Source organism: Plasmodium brasilianum, chromosome 2 (assembly GCF_023973825.1).
Source record: "Plasmodium brasilianum strain Bolivian I chromosome 2, whole genome shotgun sequence".
Taxonomy (NCBI): Eukaryota; Apicomplexa; class Aconoidasida; order Haemosporida; family Plasmodiidae; genus Plasmodium; species Plasmodium brasilianum.
Window position 1 is genome coordinate 691005 of NC_090115.1, and position 20992 is coordinate 711996.

At 25.8% G+C, this 20992-nt stretch overlaps 5 protein-coding genes across 5 annotated transcripts; 3 read left to right on the top strand and 2 right to left on the bottom strand.

Moving 5' to 3' along the window:
• Positions 1 to 825: 825 nt before the first annotated feature.
• Positions 826 to 2102, top strand: MKS88_000740 (proteasome subunit alpha type-5; the record flags this gene model as incomplete). Its single annotated transcript, XM_067218686.1, has 3 exons — positions 826 to 839; positions 1044 to 1125; positions 1428 to 2102. 3 exons carry the CDS (start codon positions 826 to 828, stop codon positions 2100 to 2102), a joined length of 771 nt encoding a protein of 256 aa, XP_067075522.1.
• Positions 2103 to 2857: 755 nt separating this feature from the next.
• On the bottom strand, positions 2858 to 5020 carry MKS88_000741 (mTERF domain-containing protein; the record flags this gene model as incomplete). The annotated part of the gene is made up of 1 exon (XM_067218697.1): positions 2858 to 5020. The coding sequence occupies one exon, from the start codon at positions 5018 to 5020 to the stop codon at positions 2858 to 2860; it is 2163 nt and encodes a 720-aa protein (XP_067075523.1).
• A 1202-nt stretch (positions 5021 to 6222) lies between these two features.
• MKS88_000742 (uncharacterized protein) lies at positions 6223 to 9566 on the top strand (the record flags this gene model as incomplete). The annotated part of the gene is made up of 3 exons (XM_067218708.1): positions 6223 to 9099; positions 9276 to 9382; positions 9533 to 9566. 3 exons carry the CDS (start codon positions 6223 to 6225, stop codon positions 9564 to 9566), a joined length of 3018 nt encoding a protein of 1005 aa, XP_067075524.1.
• Positions 9567 to 10029: 463 nt separating this feature from the next.
• On the bottom strand, positions 10030 to 12564 carry MKS88_000743 (uncharacterized protein; the record flags this gene model as incomplete). Its single annotated transcript, XM_067218719.1, has 1 exon — positions 10030 to 12564. One exon carries the CDS (start codon positions 12562 to 12564, stop codon positions 10030 to 10032), a length of 2535 nt encoding a protein of 844 aa, XP_067075525.1.
• A 2052-nt stretch (positions 12565 to 14616) lies between these two features.
• On the top strand, positions 14617 to 19671 carry MKS88_000744 (cation transporting ATPase; the record flags this gene model as incomplete). The annotated part of the gene is made up of 1 exon (XM_067218730.1): positions 14617 to 19671. One exon carries the CDS (start codon positions 14617 to 14619, stop codon positions 19669 to 19671), a length of 5055 nt encoding a protein of 1684 aa, XP_067075526.1.
• Between the last annotated feature and the right edge of the window lie 1321 nt (positions 19672 to 20992).

A 20992-nucleotide genomic window follows, 5' to 3' on the forward strand; every position in this document is an offset into this window, starting at 1 on the left:
ATGTATATATATATATATATATATATATATATATATATATATATATAGATAGATATATAGAAAAATCAACGTGAACAAGTTAAACATAAAAAAAAAAGAAAATAAAACTTTAGATTTTTTTAACATATTATAAATAAAAATTCAGCTTATTTATTTTTCTTTTTTTTTGCAAACGTTCAATTTCACGTGTTTTACCATTTTTAATGTATTTCTTATTGCTTCGACCTAGCCGCATTATTCTCTTTTTATCATTAACTAATATGCACGACAAAAATTTAGAAAATATATTGAAGGTGTGTTCGTTACATTTTTTAAATATTTCTTCATCTATTTTATTAATTTTTTTTTTTCCCATAATCACATTAGAGAGATAGATAGATATATATGTTTATTAATTTTCTTTTGTTTAATCAAAAAATAAAATAAATAAAATAAAGAACAAATTATATTAGTTGAAATGTGGTGTAATATAATGTAAAAAAAATAAAAAATAACAGGCATGTAGCATTATAAGCTTGAATTTGTACAAAAAAAAAAAAGCATTTATGCGTATAATATATATATATATATGTATATTTGTAAAAGCTTACCTCCTTTTGCAGCTCTGTTTTCCCGGTTTTTTTTATTTTTGCCTTTAATGTACTGTATTATTTTTATAACGTGTTCGTAAAATAACTCCTTACTAGCATTAATCAAGGGAATATAAATTAAGAATAAGCATAAGAACAAGCACAAGCATACACATACATTTTTATACATACGGTTAAATTTATCGCAATATTTCCTTTTCTTTTTCAAACTTGATATCCCTTTTTTGAGCATAACATGTTTTCAACAAGGTAACATAGGCAAAGCGGAAAAGAGAAAAAGCTTAATTTCACATACTTTAATTTCAAGAGCTTTTACCATGTTAATACGTATGAGCATACCAAGTACGCACGTATTTATGTTTGTATATGTGCTTGTACTTATGTGTAATTATTTTATTATGTACGTACTATATGCGCACATATTTGTATATTAAATTAAAAAAAAAATTTTAGGAGTGAGTATGACAGAGGAGTAAACACCTTTTCGCCAGAGGGCAGGCTTTTTCAAGTGGAGTATGCATTAGGAGCTATAAAGGTACATATATATATATATATATACATACACACATGTGTACTTACATATATGTATATACATATGTATACATTTGTATGTGTGTATACAAAAAAGGATAATAAAATAGCTTATCAGTAATAGGCCTGTGCGTATGATAATTCACAAACTGTACATATAAAGAACAGAAAGTAAAGTATACGTACATTTGAACTATTAGGTCATTAGGGTAAACTTCTTTATATATGAACACATTATTTTAAATAATGTTGTATCATGTGTTTTTTTTTTTTTTTTTTTTTTTTTTCTATTATTTGCGAGTATAGTTGGGAAGCACAGCAGTAGGCATATGCGTAAATGATGGTGTAATTTTAGCATCTGAAAGAAGAATTTCTTCAGCATTAATTGAAAAAGATTCAGTAGAGAAACTGTTAGCTATAGATGATCATATAGGATGCGCCATGAGTGGGTTAATGGCAGATGCAAGAACATTAATTGATTATGCAAGGGTGGAATGTAATCATTACAGGTTTATATATAATGAAAATATAAATATAAAATCATGTGTAGAATTAATATCTGAATTAGCATTAGATTTTTCTAATTTATCCGATAATAAAAGAAAAAAAATTATGAGTAGACCATTTGGTGTTGCATTATTAATAGGAGGGGTTGATAAAAATGGTCCTTGTCTATGGTATACTGAACCTTCAGGAACAAACACCCGATTTTTAGCTGCATCTATTGGATCGGCACAAGAAGGTGCAGAACTATTACTACAAGAAAATTATAATAAAAACATGACTTTTGAAGAAGCAGAGATTCTAGCACTTACTGTTTTAAGACAAGTAATGGAGGATAAATTATCATCTTCAAATGTTGAAATTGCGGCTGTTAAGAAATCTGATCAAACATTTTATAAGTACAGCACTCAAGATATCTCGAGAATCATTGACGTCTTACCATCACCAATATATCCAACCATTGATATGACAACATAGAAAGAAAAAAAGAAAAACAATATGAATAAGAAAAAAAATAAAATAAAATAAAATAAAATATTTTGAACAAAAAGATGAGACAAATACATATAGTACTATAGAGATACCTGCAGTTATTAATTTTACTTTCTCTCATTTATTCTTCTCTATCAGTGCATATATATATATATATATACATACAATCCGTATATACTTATAATGTGTTCTGTATATGGTTGTACAAGGTTGCACATCCAGTGAACTACATTTTAATTTCCTTTGTGAAAAATTTTCTCACTTTATAAAATTTATCTTAATTATATACATTTTTTAATGAAAAATATTGCATAGACTTTATATTTTTTAAGGTTACTACGTTTTGCCTTAACTTTTTTATATTTTTTCAAAAGGTATAATTTAAAATTGTAAAATTGATATTTGCTAAGTATTTAATGTTCTGGAAGGGAATAAACAATTTTAAATTAATTTTTCTTTTTGTTTTTTGGAAAAATATCCTTTTTTTTCAACACCTCGATGAATAACTATTTTGTATACGTATATTTTTAGCTATATATATGCACCACTTTTAATTCTTTTCACTCGTGCAATTTAAAAAAAAAAAAAAAAGAATAATATAATATAATAAAATTATTGTTCCGCATTCTGTACACGTAAATAGTTACCTCTATGTGTCGGAACAAAAATAAACAAAAAAAGGACGTAAAATTAGACGTTTTTTTTTTTCTTTTTTTTCCCCCTTATATCAGCTTTCCCCTTTACACAAGGATAAAAGGATTATGTATATTTTTAGCTAGCTGTGAAGACCTTACAAAATCGTAATAGGGAATTTTATAATGTTTGATAAAATCCTTATTAGAGGTCTGCAATAACATTTTTAAGTTTATAGGTGGGATATTCGGTTTATAGACTAAATCATTGAAATTTTTATTAAAATCTGCATAATTATATTTTCTCACTAATTCTTTGTAAAATTCAATGTAATTATCATAATATAAATTCATGTAAGCTACATGTCTAGGAATTATTCTTAAGCGAAAACTGTAGCTGAAGTACTGAGGAAAAGATAAGGTATCATGAAAACTTTTATTTAAATGTCTAATCAAATATAACATTTTAGGTCTAATTGTTCTATATACATTATATGTAAATATTCTAGGATATTTTTTAATAAACTTTTTTAAATCTTCTTCTTCTATACTTTCATCTAAATATAATAATTCATTATATTTCCTTTTTAGATTTCCAAAAGCAAAAAATTGTGGTAAATTATATAATATCTGTTTTAATTCATTATACGAGTAGTTTAATTCGTTTTTGTAATGAGCTAAACGTTTTAATACTGTCTTTTTATTTATTAAAGATAATCTAGGGGATGTTTTTATAATCTTTTTTATCATCTCCAAATTTATGCCATTAGGAATAACTTCTTTTATGTTTGTTAATACATCTCCTTTTGAATTGAACGTTACTTCTTCCTTTTTAATTTTATTTTCATTTTCATGGAATTTTTCGAAAAACGATTTTAACTCTTCAGACGTTTTAAAATGTGTGGTAAAAAAGTATTCTATCTCATCGTAATTTTTGAGAAAAAAATTAAATTTTTCCTCTATGTTAGAAGATATATTTATACTATCTAGTGAAATGTTTGGGTTCAATATTTCATTTTCCGAGGCGCAATTTCCTCTGGGCATATGAATGTTCTTTTCCTTCGTCACTATGTCATCCTGTACTCCTTTCACTAATCCTTCCTCCAATTTATCCAGTAAATTTTCTTGTCCTCCTTCCGCTAAATCATCCTCCATTCCACCCGCTGCTCCTCCTGATACTCCCTCCTCCTCCATCTCTTGACCACTGCTACCACCTCCCCCTGATACTCCCTCATTCATCTCTTGACCACTGTTACCACCACCAGCAGCTGCCATATGTGCTTTCCTCTTTTCTTCCCTCACCTTCTTCCTCTGAGCCTTCATCAATCTTTTTCTTTGTTTTACGCTTATATGTACTTCCCTACCAGCAGCACTCATGGCATGTATATATTTTGGCATTTGCATAAAATCAATATTTTGTTTGTTTTTTAAGAAATAATTAACTGCTTTTTCTAAATTCCCAAAAATTAAAAAAAAAATAGCGGATTGATTATGACATTCTGGGTAAAATAGAAAGCGAATATCTATGTTAATAAATTTAAATATGGAATAAATATCAAAATTGAAATATTCTTTTGATTTTAGTTTTTTAACTATATCAAGAAAAAAATTTTTATCTTTTTGTAACATAGCCAATAAATTTTCTTTATATCCTATAGCATAGTTGTCCAAACTTTTTAATTCTTCATTATTTTTTTTTGCCAATTTTGTTATTCTCTTAAATTTACAATTAAAATTTTTTAACTTAAATTCTAATGCCCATTTAAAAGCATTCAAAAACCTATCTGGGATTTGATCAATTATTTCACCTTCTTTGTCATTAAAATTATTACCTAATATGGTATTGTCGATTTTTTTTACTTTCTTCAAATTTTCAATATATTTGCTCGTTTTTTCGAATAATTGGAATTTTTTACTTATAAATCGTTTATGTATTTTTCTTTGAACAGTAGAATACGCCCGAGAATACGATGTGGTATATGTGGATGATGATGAGATTGATGACGGGGTAACAGCAGACATAGAAGAGGATGGTGTTCTCAAAAAAAAAAGCCTATTTTTATTTCTATCATCGTAGCAATATCTAATATGATAATATATATTTTTGTTCTGGTGATATTTAAAAGGTAAACGGTCAATTTTTATATTATGTATGTCTTTATTTTTTCTCATACTATTGCTATAATAAACTACTTTTGCACATTTAACATAATAACATATTAATGAAATGAAATTTACAGGTACTAAAACATAAAAGAAATATTTATTCATTTCTTTTTCTCTTAAATTATTGCTTCCGAAAAAATAAAAAAAATATGTTTTCCCCCTTCTTTAAAAAATTCACAGAAATACCAAAAAAAAAAAAAAAAATGAGAGCGGAAAGGGGAGATGACAAATGTGAAAGCAAAACAAACGAAATAATAACTCACATGATTGATTTTACTAAAAATTCGTACACATAAAAAAGGGAAATTTCAAACGTCTGCCATCATGACATAAGAAAGAAGTCTACGAAAAAAGAAGAAAAATCGTGCAAGTAATAAAATTTGACAAAAGAAAATTCAAAAAAATTATAAACAAATATTATTATGTGCAGTACTTATTGAATTAGCAAGATTGTTCCTACGGTCAAGTACACGTATACCGGTGAATCTTTAAATTCTGAACAATCAGAAAAAGTGTACTTCTCTTAAATTTTAAATGAACAAAAGTTTAATGGGGGTACTCTAAAAAAAAAAAAAAAAATTACCTACATGAAGGATAACAAATGAGAAGAAAAAGTGAGTTATTTCGCGTATGCATGCTCGTGTAAAAAACTGCAATTAAAAAAAAAGGTATGTATACTATTCATAGCTATCTCTTTATAGTAAGAGATAAAAAAATATATTGCTCTAGTAGTGCTTAAAGCAACTCACAAAATGAACATATTTAATTAAAAGAGCAAGAAAAACTTTGCTAAGCTATTTTTAAGAAAAAAATCACTCCATATTAAAAGAGAGGAGGTGACAGTTTATGACAGCAAGAAAAATAAAACAGTACACGCAGCTGTTTCGGCGTTTTGTATGTGTATATATATATATATATATATATATATATATATATATATATATATATATATATATATATATATATATATATATGCTCATGGATATATGAGTATTTAAAATTCGCATTTTAAAAGAAAAGAAGGGGGTATTTTTTTTTCCCCCCTCCTCATTGTTGTCAAGTCGTACATATGTGCATGACCGCGTTGATATTTTTGGTGTAGAACTATGTAACTTCAGAAAAGACTTAAATATAGGGGAAACACAATTTTGGAGCATTTTTTTTATGGCAAAAAATGGTGTTAATATATATTCTTAGGAAAGTTGTATGATGAGGAAATAATGAATAAAAGTAAAAATTAAATTAAAATTAATGTAAATTTTGTTGATGAACATATACGTGTCAAGGCTTCTTATAACGGTGAAAAAATGCTAAAGTATATTAGTTGTCTAAATAAGAGACTGATTTACAAGTTACATGTAGAAAATGATAAGATCATTGATATGCCATTGTTCTTGGTGGACAACCTATATGTAAGAAGTAAAGAGGAGTTAATTTTGTTACTGAGCAATGCTATTTCTTTCAACAAAAAAGATTTTTTAGTTAATTACAGAAGAGTGTTACTAAAGGACAATGAAGCATATAGTAGTTATAATAATTCGAATGAAACGGAAAATGGTAGCAATAACGTGAAAGATTACAGTAATGGAGATAGCAATAAGAAGCATAACACGAATTGTGAAATAGATAAAAATACCACCTGTGACAGCACCAATGGACATTATAAATATAAACTTGTAGATAGTGTTGGTGATATAAAATGGGGAAAAAATTTTATGTTAAAAGATGTGGACATGCATTCAACACAAGTAAACAATTGTTACAAATACAATAACGAAGAGTATAACGAATTGATAAATTATTTATCGGAAATATATTCGAGTGAAGAAAGCTGGAATTCAAATTGTACACACCTTTTTGAAGAGGATGAAGAGGAGGATTATATGAACTATTTACAAAAAAAAAATGACAAAGAAAGAAAAGATTCTAAGGAGAAAAAGACACAGGAATATTCATTAACTGGTTATATTCCGAACGATTTTTTTTTTCGTTCATTTAAAAATAGAATTATATCCATTAAGGGACATTTATCATACAACGATTTATTTTCACTTATTTATTTATATAGTAAAAAGAGAGATATACAAATTATGAAAACACTAGGAGAGCAATATATATATAAAATGGAAAGGGAAAAAGATAAGCAAGTAAATTACAAGCATATTATACATATGTTAAATATATTTATTAAATTAAATTACGAAAAATATAACATTCATAGTATCATAAAACATTTACTACAGAATATGTCTGAGAATATTTTAATTAATGACTTGAAGTTATCGGCCTTAGGTTTTACTTGTTTATCAAGACTTAATTTGTATAATATGCTATTTTATGATTATATATATACTTTTTTGAAAAATGTAAATGATTGTTCTCATTTATGCTGTTCTATGGTTTTACATTGCATAGGGTATCATAAACATTATATGGTGAAGAAGAGGAAGAAGCTTTATGATCAAGTAAAATCTTTCAACAAATTGATGAATCGTAATATCATTTCGGAGAAATGCATTATGATAAGTAATGACATCTACAAGTTTAGTAACAACCCCATCAATAATGATAATCTTGATGATATAGTTACCGAAGAAGCAAAAAAAGCTCAATGTGGATACAAAAAAACTATTCCCAGAGATTTCAAAATAAATATTTTGACATTTCAACTTTGTAATAAAAACAGAGATATCATTAATAAATTAGAACATAAACTAATTGATAGACTAATAAAAATGGACTTACATGATATTTCTGAAAAATCTATAAGTAGCATATTTCACTTTTATTTTTTAATAAACAAAAATATTTTGACTGATAAAGATCATATTATATTTAGCAAATTAAGCGACATTTTAATAAAAAATAAAATAAATTTTCTAAAGCCTAGAAGTTTTCTCATGTCCTCGTACACATTAATTCTTCATAAATATTTCACGAATATTCATATCTCTTCATATTTCCTTATACAGTGTGCTAAGTTAATAAAATGGTTAAAGGGTAGAATATATATAGACAATTTACTATTCGTTTTAATGGGTTTTGCTCAAAACCAAGTGATTTTTTATAAAAACAAAAAGAATAGTACTTACCCAAAAGTTTATGTTGATAAAAAAAATAATAAATTATGTAATTTTAAAGTAGAAAATAAATATATTGATATGCTTGAAAAGTGCGAATATGAAGTAAATATTCTCGAAAAAAGAGATGTGAAACCTGTTAGTTGCAGAGCAGCTATTTTATATATCTTTAATGAAATAACAAATTTAGACTATGAATTAAATAAGAATCAAATTATTTTGTATTTACAATTATTTTCTAGTCTTGATATAAAATTAAGTGCAGATATTAAGCAAAAATTGTTTATACTAATTATTAACTATGTTAATGATTTAATATGTTATATTAATTTGATTTTTCAACTAGCTATTAAGATGTATGGAATTTCTAGTAAATATATGAAAACTATAGCTTTGCATTATTTGGAAAAATTGGACCATGAATTGTGCAAATTATGTAAATTACTCAAAAAAGATGAAAAATATTTTTCTAATTTTTTGGCAGAATATAATATTGACACCTTGAAGCGTAATACCTATTCAGATGATATGCATACCCATTTATATGACCTGGATAGTCTATCTTACACCCTTTTCATTTTTGATCAAATAGATGTAACCAAAAAAGATTTCATAATAAATCTTTCAAAATTGATGTCCATTAATGAATACTTTATTTTGATATACAAAAAAAATAACTTTAATTCTTATATTTATCTTCTTCATTATATTGGCTCCTTACCTATTGATACACAAGAGCATAAAAAGTTAATAGATTTTTTATTCACAAATTTGGAGGAATATATAGAATTATCTTATAAGGAGTACATGCAAAATAGAGGAAAAGCGATAATAGAGGAAAACGATATGTTAATAGGATTAAGCAAAAGACAAGCAAATATTTATGATGAATATAAAAGTAACGAAACAAGAGAAGTGAATAATAAAGGCACGCATGATTGCACCACCGAGGATAAAAATATCACAGATTGTTTCTATAACGAAGTAAACCATAAGATAATAAAGGATAAAATATTTCTAAAAGATTTGATATTATTACTAGATTCCATAAGAATTAACAAGGCCTATGGTTATAACTCTCTCCTTCGCAACATAACTGCAATGGTAAGGGGATAACCCCTCAGTAAGCGTCTGCACGTGGAACACATACATATGTATACGCACACACTTACACACGCATACACAAATATTTACATATGCCCAAGTACTTTTTACGTGAGCATTTACCTATGTTCTTATACATACACACATGTACACGTTTGAATTACTCCAATTAACAGATAAATACGGAAAAAATCAAGATGCTGTCGGATGAAGACGTCGAATTAGTAAATTACATTTTTATAGATATGGGTCTAATGAACAAACATGTAATGGACGAAGCGATGTAATATAACAAAAAAAAAAAAAAAAAATTAAATAAAATAATATAAAATTAAAAGTTATCGGCAAAAATTTTACTAAATGAAAAAAGAAAATTAAAAATAAATTTTTTTCCGTATTTTTTTTTTTTCCATCTCTGTTAATGTTAATATAGGAATAGGGGGTTAACTATCGGATTAAAAGTGTAAAGCACTCCTATGTACATGGACACATACAAGCACACAGATACATATATATGCTTCTGCTTATATCTGTTAATCTGTCGTCAAGAGAAGCGATAGTCGTGGGATCCAAGTTTATGGGCGAATATTTCAAAAGGAGTCAGGATTGCTCATGATATTAGTTTTTATGTGTAAATATGTAGCCACTACTTTCATTCTTAAAAAATTAGTGCCTACGTATATGCTTGTAATTATATATATATATATATATGCAAACATATGTACACGTACACAACATGCTTATATTTATTTGTACATATTGACTATTAAAGCAGTACAGCTTCTGATTTTTACCCACATGATAAATGTATGTGTAGAAAAAAAAAAAAAGTTTCACAAATTCAATGCACAACTTGGGAGTGCGTGTACTTAGAGCATTTTTCCAGAAATGCTTTAAAAAAAATAGACAAAATAAGGAAGGGTAACACATCTATATCTTTTGAAGGGTACTAATTATATTTTGGTTTCTCATGAATATGTTTCGGCAATATTGTTCGCTGTTATCTTCTCTCATGTTAAACAAATCGTATTCTTTAAAGTTTATTATAACATTCCATAAAATTTCTTTATTTATGTTTTTTTTTAATTGTTTTATAAAAATGGAGCAAATAATATTTTTTAATTTATAGCTATCTAAAAACATTTTTTTTATTTTAAAAATCCTAAAAAGAAACAGAAAAGATTCAGTATAGCAACTTAATTCTAGTAAAACGAGACTGAGTAAGAAATTAGCTAAAATATGTTGATTATTTAAATTAATTGTTAATTTAATGCAATTAAAGAAATTGTAAATCCATTTAGTTTTATACAAATTTGAATTTAAAAATATGATATTTTTAATAATAAAATTTTCTTTATCATTTAGGAAAGGGTGAGAATGCTCATAGTTTTCAACGAGTTCTTTATTCGTTGCTTTTACACACTGATAATTTTCATTTGTTTGAAGGGCGTTTTTCTTATGTATAATTTCTTTATTCTCATCATAACTCTTATCATCCTTTGCACCATTTTTCACATCGTCATCCCCGTATCCAGCTGTGTCCTCTAATTTCTCCCTACTTGCGCGTTGCTCCTTAGAACAACTTTCAACGACAAAATTGTCCTTCTCATAAACATACACAAACTTGCAATCCTTGGAAACCGGATCTAGGTTGAAATAGCTCTTCAGAAAATTATAATATTTACTATTATTCTTGTAAATTTCAAAAGCTTCCAAAAATTTTTGGTTAGACCATATTAAATTTTGCTTCTTCGTAATAATATTACCAATATGTATTTGGCAATAATTATTTCTATAGTTAAATTTAATCAAGGAAGGCATATGTGCAAGATCTAGGAGGAGAAACTTTTCTTTATATTTTAGATTTTTCAAATTTAAAAAATTTCGACATGAAAATAATAACATATTAAAATATTTTAATAAAAAGTTATCCTTTGAATTTTTTTTTTTTTCTACTAAAAAATCGTTATTTAATTCCTTTGACAAAAAACCTAATTTATCAATGTTTGACAATTGTTTAGAATAAAATGTGATAAAAAAATGAAAAGTATGTGCATATATAATATCTCGAAAATGTGTATAGATATAATCTGTGTCTTCAAAAACTTGCGCACATATATGCATTCCTACAAACCTGTCAACTGTATTATCCAAATGGATACCTTCAATGTTAAGGTCATTTAAGAATTCGAATTTGTTTATAAAGCAAAACGGAAGACAAGCACATACATCGCTATCGCAACTGCTGTTGCTACTACCACAGCTATCACCATTGTCACTGTCCTTACATTTTTTCTCAATGCAGATATTCAGTCTTTCTTTATCCTTGTCATCATTACTTTCCTCATTTCTGATATAAAAAATTTTGACAAAAAAACATTTTCGCTTTAAATCAGACTTACAAATCCACCCTTTAACGATCGAACTTTTTCTTACATTCCGCAAAAAAACAATTTTTCCTGAGGGTCCAAAGGTTATTAATCTTTTATATTTTAATGATCCGTCCTTGTTATTTATTGTCATTTTATTGTCAATCATAAAAATGCTATTTAACTGTTCACTGCATAAAATGGTCTCAATACACCCATAATTTATATAAAAAGAATTGTCAATAAATGGGATAAATGAAATGTCACAAAATCCGAGTTCACTACTATTCACAATTTCCTCTTTGAAGAAGTTTTTTAGTTCACTTGTTCCTCGATTTGAGTAGCCGATATTCTTAGAGCAACTACTGCTACAATTACTGTTGTTGTTAATATTGCTATTGTTATTACAGGTATTAGTACTATTACTGGTACTACTATTATTGCTTCTTTCGTTCACCTGGCAATTTCCCCTCATTTCGACACATTTCGTATTATTGGAGTTAACTACTTTTTTCGTTATACGGTTGCCTTTGGAAATGATTTTTGCGCGACTCTTTTTTCCCTTTTTCTTGCTGTTTTTCATATGATTTCTATAATTATTGTCTCTATTATTTGCACTGGAATTTAAATTGTTATCTGCAGTATTAATTACTTCTACTTCCTCTTTCTCCTTTTTCATCTTGGTTTTTTCTGTTTTGACAATATTTTCCTTCACTGATACACCACCTTTGATGTAATTTTGCATAATTTTTTCAACTGTCTCTGAATTTGTATAACTACTGTTAATATAATCGTAATAATCATTAGTCAAATTATTGTAATTATTTAAAAATATATTGCATAGATAATTTATGGAATTATTTTTTTCCAACATATTGAATGATTTCTCTAATTCTTCCACTAATAAATTACAGTACTCCTTTACATCATTTTTCTGTTCAGAAGTTTTTAAAATGGCGTCAAAATCTTCTCTTTTTTTTAATTTTTCATTGTTTTTACTATAAAAAAAATCATCCGGGTATTTTTGGAAAAATGGAAATTCGTTTTTTAATTCGTCTATTAACTTTTTATAGGCTAATTTTTCGGAACATTTCATTTTTTTTTTTTTTTTTTTTTTACAGTTATATTTATCCTACGAATAGACGAACAAAAAATAGGTTGTCAAAATGGTATAACTATTTGTGGACACTTTTTCGGTAAATAAGTTGCAAACAGGATAAGATATTCATGTACCACTGAGCAAGTGTGCAAGAGTACTAATATGCAAATATGCTAATGTGCAAATGTGAAAACGTACAAATACACATTTCCTCGTTGTGCAGTATAACAAAGCGACAAAAACAAAAAAGCGATATGTGAAAATGATTAGACAGTAATTTCTTCATAAATGAGCCTTATACATGAGCTTAACTCATTTGAAAGTTTAATCAGAAGTTAATTTTTTTTTGAAGGTTTAATATAAAATTTACTAAAAATTGTAAATTGTCAGAACAATAGGGTTTAATTAGTGATCTGAAAAGTTAAATGAATATATATAAACTTATTTGTACGAGTTTAAACAAAATTCACATAGAGTTACTCTTGGCAAAACAAAAAAAAAAAAAAAAAAAAAAAAAGGAAAAATGGAGAACTTAAAATTGCCAAAAAATATATTATTATATTATAGTAAAGCATTTCTCAATTAAACTTGTATGTTGTTAATGCTTTGTTGTCTTTCTTTTATACATGTACATATATTTATATATATATGTACATATATATTAGTGATGTGTACAACATAAGAACAGACTTTTTCCCATTATTCTTAGTGTTCTTGTTATTCATAAAATATGTTTACATTATTTACATATATGACATTAGAAATAAAAAAAAAAAATTCTTAAAATGAAAGATAAAACACAGTTATGCATGAATACGTAGAAAAATTGTGTTCGTATTCATACAAATTAACTATCGACAGCTCAGAAAAAAAATGAAAAAAACGTTTCAATGTTTTATCAAAAATTACATTATTACATTTAGAAAAAAAAAAAAAAAAATTAAAATTTCATCGAAGTTGGAAATTTAAAATGAGATGAATAATATATGATAATAAGTTATGCAATAAGGAAAAAATACCTACAATGAATGTGTGTTCTCATATATTAAATATGAACTGAGCTCTGTAATGGAAACAAAAATGCCAAGTAAAAAAACCATTTGAATAAATAAATTAAACTGAGTGAATAAGCGCCATAGGGATGAAGAAGCGACAAGATAAATATTAAATAATATACTGTATGTAAAAGAAAAAGGTAAGAAAAGGTACTTGTAGTTAAAGAAGAATACTTTCTAGTGATAAAGAAATATACAAACTTTTGCATATGTTGTTTATTGTATAAATAAATATAATAAAAAATACGTGAATAAAGCGAAAAATCAGAAAAAAAATAAAAAATTGAGAAAAATAAAAAAAAGTGATCAAGAAAAGTGAAATGTAAAATAAAGAATAAAATAAATAAAAAGAAAAAAAGAAAAAAAGGAAAAAACAAAGAAATAAAAAGAAAATCAAAGAAAAAATCGAACATTGACCGAAAGATGAATATTTACTATTTTTTCAAAAGTGTTTTTTTTTTTTTTCTTTAACACATTACAATATAAAAAAATATATATCTCCAATTGAAAAAGAAAAAAATAATTGTAAATCACATTTATTTCTCTAAATAGAACAGGACTTATGAGGGAATTCATAGTTTTTTATTAGAATATTGTTAAGGTGTTAATTATCAAATTAAACACTTCATTCTGCAGTAGATATTATTCATGGCACAATTATATATGTACATTATTACATAACATTTCTGTGCAATTTTGAAAGGTATAATTTCATTACTTAGTAGAATAACTTGGTTAACATTTGCTTAGTGTTTTTCCTCTTTTACGTACATTTATTATTATTATTTTTTTTTTTTTTAAAAAGCAGAAAGGGGGGAAACAATTATATACTGTCTTTGGTACATATTGTCATAAAATATTGTGTACCTTTATATGTTCATATATGTATATGTATATGCATATGCATGTATATATATATATATATATATATATATATATATATATATAGATGTTTATGAAAATTTGCTCGTATGTATATGCGGGCTGAACAAAGATGAAAAGCAAATATAATATGCAGATTTATAGAAAAAGAAAAACACATCTTAGATTAGACGTGTTACTGTTCTTCTTCTATGTAGTTTTCTTAAATTTAATTTTACAAAATAAAAAATTTGAAGCTCAGCCTTCTGATTATGAATATATTGAAAAATCAAAAAATGAAATTAAAGAAGAAAATATTTTTAAATTTAAGAATTCAATCGACTCTTCTGACCAGTTAAAGCACGAACAAAACATGAAAGAACATGAGGATCAACTTTATAATGAATTAGAAGTAGGGAAAAACGAAATAAAAGACAGTGTGGAATTTCCTAATAATGAAAAAGGAAGTAGCAAAGAAAAAGCAGATTATAATAATAGTAATAATGGTAAAGAGAAAGAGTTTAATAATAAAAATAGGGATAATTCATTTAAACCTATAATAATAGGTAAATATAATTTAATATACATTTTTTATAGTGTCGAATTTGTGAGTTTCCTGTTATTTATGTTTTTTCACTTGTTGATCTTCTTAATATCACAATGGAATTTAAATGTTAACTTACTTGTTTGTTATATTCATTTAAATAATACTAATCAGAATAAATACATTTACAATCTGAAGAATTTATGTACACATGTATGCATTAAGCCATTAACAAAAAAAAATGATAAGTCTGGAATACATAGCAAAGAACGGTTTAATACTGATTATAATTTATACAAACCTAAATCTGAATTAGTTGAGTTGAAAAAAGGAAAAAATGATATATTCATTTTTTATAAACAGAAAAAGTATATATTTAATTATAAAACCTTAGATTTCGAATCTGTTAAACATTTTGATATTTTTAATTTATCTTTTTATTTAAAATGGAATGGACTAATTGAATTTGAAACGGATGATATATATGACGAAATAAACATGAGTCACACTTTGAGGGACATAGAAGAAAGTGTAAACTATTATGAGGATTATTATTATCATAATGACTGTGATGATAGGAATGATGGTGATAATGGCAATGATGATACTAATAACTTAAATGCCCTTTTTAGCAAAATAGATGCTCTATACTTAGGTAAAAGAAATGATATAGCCAAATCAGCTAATAAAAGTAATAAAATGTATAATGAGCTAGGGCAGGAGGAAGGGGGTAATATTCACTCTACAGTTAGGGGAAGGGGGAAAAAAAGTAAGCAAATACATACAAACGAGACATTGAATAAGTCCCATGAATCAAATTTCCCCCATGGTGATATAAACAAAAACAAGAAAAAAGTGGAAATTTCTGAAATAAAGAATGATGGGTCTAATAATGATCCTTTTTTTTATGATTATAAAAAAAAAAACTATTTTGAAATTCCATATGATATATATGTACATAATAATTTAAGTAAATACGGAGAGAATATATATGATATTCCATCTCCTTGCTTTAAAAAATTATTGTATGAAGCCATGTTGTCTCCATTCTTCGTTTTTCAATTTTTTAGTATTATATTATGGATGCTTGATAGCTATTGGTATTTTGGAATTTTCTCAATTTTTATTTTAATAGTTTTAGAGGCACAACTAATTAATAAAAGAATAAGAGAATTTAATCTTATAAATAGTATGAAAGTTCCTGCACAAAATGTATATGTGTACAGAAATTTACAGTGGAAAATTATAAAATCAAATATGTTACTACCTGGAGATATATACATTTTATCAAATGAAATAAGAGGAAGTGATAATATATGTACATGTGAGACATTGCTATTAGAAGGGGTTTGTATAACTGATGAATCAATTCTTACAGGTGAATCCGTACCACTAATTAAAGCTGCTATTGATAAGAATGTGGAGGAAGAGAATGATGTTTGTATAAAAAAGGGCGGTGAAAAAAATGGAAATAGAATTTCGATTTTTTCAAATAAAATAGATATTAAAAACAAACATAAAAAGCATATTGTTTATGCAGGATCAAATATATTATTAACTAAAAATGAGAATAATGAATTCAAAAATAAAAAATTACCTATCAGTGGTTGTATAGGAATTGTTATAAAAAATGGATTTACAACATATCAAGGGAAATTAGTTAGAACAATTATTAACACTTCAGAAAAGGTGAATGCATCAAGTACCGATTCTATTATTTTTCTTATTATATTATTATTATTTTCTCTATTCGCATGTGCTTATGTGGTATATTCTGTATTAAAAGCCAATAAAGAAAGAAATTTATATGGACTTCTTTTATCCGTTTCACATATTATTACAGCAGTTATATCCCCAGAATTTCCTATAACATTATCATTGGGTGTAACGATATCAATAGTATATTTATACAACTTAAAAATATATTGCACGGAACCATTCAGATTACCCTTTTCAGGAAAATCGAATATATGTGCATTTGATAAAACAGGAACACTAACAGAAGACAATATGATTGTTTTAGGTTTATTTGGTCTAGATAATAATATTGAAAAGATAAATGATATAAACAAATCTATCATTAGTAGGCAAAAGGTCCCTTTTTTTTCCGTAGCGGTTATTGCAGGATGTCATTCCCTATGTACAGTTAATAATAAATTGTTAGGGGATCCGTTAGAGAAAAACTCTTTCTTAAAATTGAAATGTATGATGAAGAGCTTGGACAGTACATATGTATACACAAATAACAAGAACAATAGTAGTAGTAGTAGTAGTAATAACAATAATAGCAATGATTACAAGTCGGTGAATAGTTTTAGTAAAAAGTTATTTAGCTTCCATAATGAGAAAAAGAAAAGCCCTTGTTTAGAAAATTTTCAAATTTATAAGAGATTTTTTTTTTCATCGGAACTCCAGAGGATGACTTGTATTGTTCTGCATGAAGGGTATGAAGAGGATTGGTATGGAGAGGAATATGAAGAATCTTTTACCCCATGTAAACATACAACAAAGGTAGAAAGTGATAAAATTATTAATGAAAATATAGCAATTTTGGATAATTTAAAAAAACGAAAGAAGAAAGATAATAGCAAAAATGAACCTACAAAACAGTACTTAGTTTTAAGTAAAGGGTCACCAGAAATGATGAAAAAGTTTTTAAAAAAAATTCCAGAAAATTATGATGAAGTTTTAAATAGTCTATCGATAAGGGGTTATCGTGTTTTATGCCTTGCTGCTAATGTTTTGGATAATAAAATAATTTCGAAAAATGTTAGAAGAGAAGATATAGAAAAAGATTTGTTTTTCTGTGGATTTTTAACCTTTATTTGTCCAATTAAAACATCAACACCTGAATATATAATTGATATAAAAAATGCAGGAATCAAGAACATTATGATAACAGGAGATAATGCTTTAACTGCATGCCAAGTGGCTCAAGATGTGAATATTATTCCATCTGTAAAATCTAAAGATATCTTAATTTTAAAGCTAAAAGAAGATTATTCTCTTAATGATAGGAGAATTCGTTTGGGTCCTTTATCCCAATCCAATGAAGCCATTGAACAAAGAATTACTAAAAGTCTTAATGATAAGATATCAAATGATCTAATAGGAAGTGAAATTTTCAGCAATCAGGACAAAGTAGATGCAATAGAAATGTTATATAGCATTGGTAAATCAAGCATGGTTGAAAAAAATGTTATCGAAAAAGTAACTAAAATTATTGAAAAGAATAAAAATGTAAGCAGCAGAATTTATTTTATTGATAGAGAAAATAAAAAAATGTTACCTTTTATTGATAATGAGGAATATATAAAATTATGTGAACATATTTTTTCCTTATGTATAACAGGAGATATAATTGATTATTTTCTGAACAATTATCAAAATGATTTAACATTATTTAATGAGCTTATAAAGCGAGTGCATATATTTTGTAGAGTATCCCCTAAACATAAAGAAATTATTATAAAAACTTTGAACAAATTGGGGAATATTAGCATTATGTGTGGTGATGGAACAAATGATATGGCAGCACTAAAAGCAGCTCATGTTGGTATTTCATTATTAAGTATTAAAATAAGCTATAAAAACAAGGAGATAGATAATAGCAATAACAATAAGCAATATAACGCGAACTCTTTGAACACGTATGATAAAGGTTACAATAATTATTATGCTAACAGTGAAAATCATTTTAGAAATCCTTATAATAATTTATATGCACCTTATAACAGTAGTAGTACTACTACTGCAAGCAGTGGTAGTAGTAACATGAATGCAAAATATTATGAACAAATGAAAAAATATAATGAGAGGAAACAAGCATTAGAAAATATGATGCAATCCATAGATGACTCTTTGCCATTGATAAAATTAGGAGAAGCAAGCATAGCATCTCCATTTACATATAAAGGAAATGATATAAAATGTGTTAAAGAGATTATATGTTGTGGTAGATGTGCACTAGCAAAAGTTATAATGATGTATAAATTAATGATTATAAATTCATTGATTACGGCCTTTTCAGTTTCTATTTTAACTTTGGATGGAGTAAAATTAAGTGATGCACAAACTACTGTTATATCGTTATTATACACGTCATTAATTGTATTAATATCTAAAACAACTCCTCTTGAAAATATTTCAAATTATTCTCCTCCAAACTCTTTATTTAACATTTCTGTTATCGCTTCCTTAATATGTCAAGTGTTTGTTCATTTTTTTATTTTAATATATGGATGGAAATTAGCTAGCTCTTATAGAGAACCTGATTATGTTCCGGACTTAAAAGGAGATATTGACCCAAATATAGTAAATACTTGTATTTATTACCTAATATATTGTATTAATTTATCAATTTTTTCAAGTAATTATGAAGGTTTACCTTTCATGATACCACTTCATAAAAATAAAGAAATTATTTTTATATTTATTTCGAATATTATCTTTTTATTTTCTCTTGTTCTTAATATTTTACCTTTTTTAAATTATTTCTTCTCTCTTGTGTCATTTCCCAATTTCCACTTGCAACTTGTATTTTTGTTTTTAATGATATCAGATATTGTTGTTCCATACATCATTTGTAATTTTATCAGATATTTAAGATTTTATTCATTTACAAAATTTAATGTTAGATTGTAACAATGCTTTTATAATACAATTATTTTGTACATGTAAATGCGAACAAGGAATTTATACTAACAATTGCATTTTTTTATGGCAAAATAAAGTATATTTTGTTTTTTTCCATTTCATTGCAATAATGTACAAAAAACAAAAGAAAATAAATAGATAAATTAATATAAAGCTGTTGAAGCTACGTACATTTTTTTGCTTGAATTTTTACTTGAGCTTTATTTTTATTTTTATTTTTTTAATTATATATTATTCCTTTTTTTACATAATATCTAATTTTTTTCCACATTTATTTATTCCATAGTTCCCTTTAAACTATTAAATGAAAAAAAGATGTTTTTATTATTAAAAGAGAAAAAAAGTGATATCAGTAATTATTAATTTACAACATTCACAGAAATGAGATATAAAATTGCTTACATTAATATATAAAAATGGGATTCAAGTTACGAAGGTACTATTTTTATAGGTATGTTTAACGTAACTGCGCATGTACTAGTCTGTAATATGGAAAAATATACGCATGAATATAATTATTTTTTCTCGTTAAACTTACATATGTTGTAAGTTTCTTCAAAAAATATTTTTTCCAATCTTTATGATTCTATAGTATATGTGTGTAAGATATCATATTGTGCAAATAATGGTTAAGCACTCCTTTTTAATTTTCACAGCTTTTCTTGCAAATTAATCGAATTTTTTTTTATTTATATTCCAAAATTTTATTCTATTTTAATGAAAAAAAAGGGAACATAGTGACATTGTAAAGAGCACTAATAATTTCAAGAACTTAATCTGATGCATAATCAGGCCTATATAAATATATACATACATAAGTACAAGAGCATTTCTCTTTCTGGGAAGGGAAATGGAAATTAAAATAATTAAAACGAAAAAGTGTTATGATGTTCATAATTAGAAAAAAAAAATTTATACGATATATATTATATATATATATATAAATCAAATAAAAAAACTCCTAAAAGCATAACTCTAGATGATGATTATTTGCTTGTGTTTAAAAATCTATTGTGCTTTAAAATTTCGCCTTTTCTAATTTATATTTTGCTGGTTCATATTTTTTAATTTACATTTTTCTCTTTTACTTTAAAAAAGAAAAATGAAATATTAACTCGAAATGAATATTTCATTATTTATATATATTTCTTTATCTAATTTATGGGCAGTGTGTTGATGAAATTCATCCATATTTTGGGAACTGTTTTTTAAGGGGAAATGTGTATTATTAATTGGGTTATATAGAAATAAGCAGTAAAATAAAAGGAAATTTACACTAATTTGAAATTTGTGTAACTTTTTTTTCTAT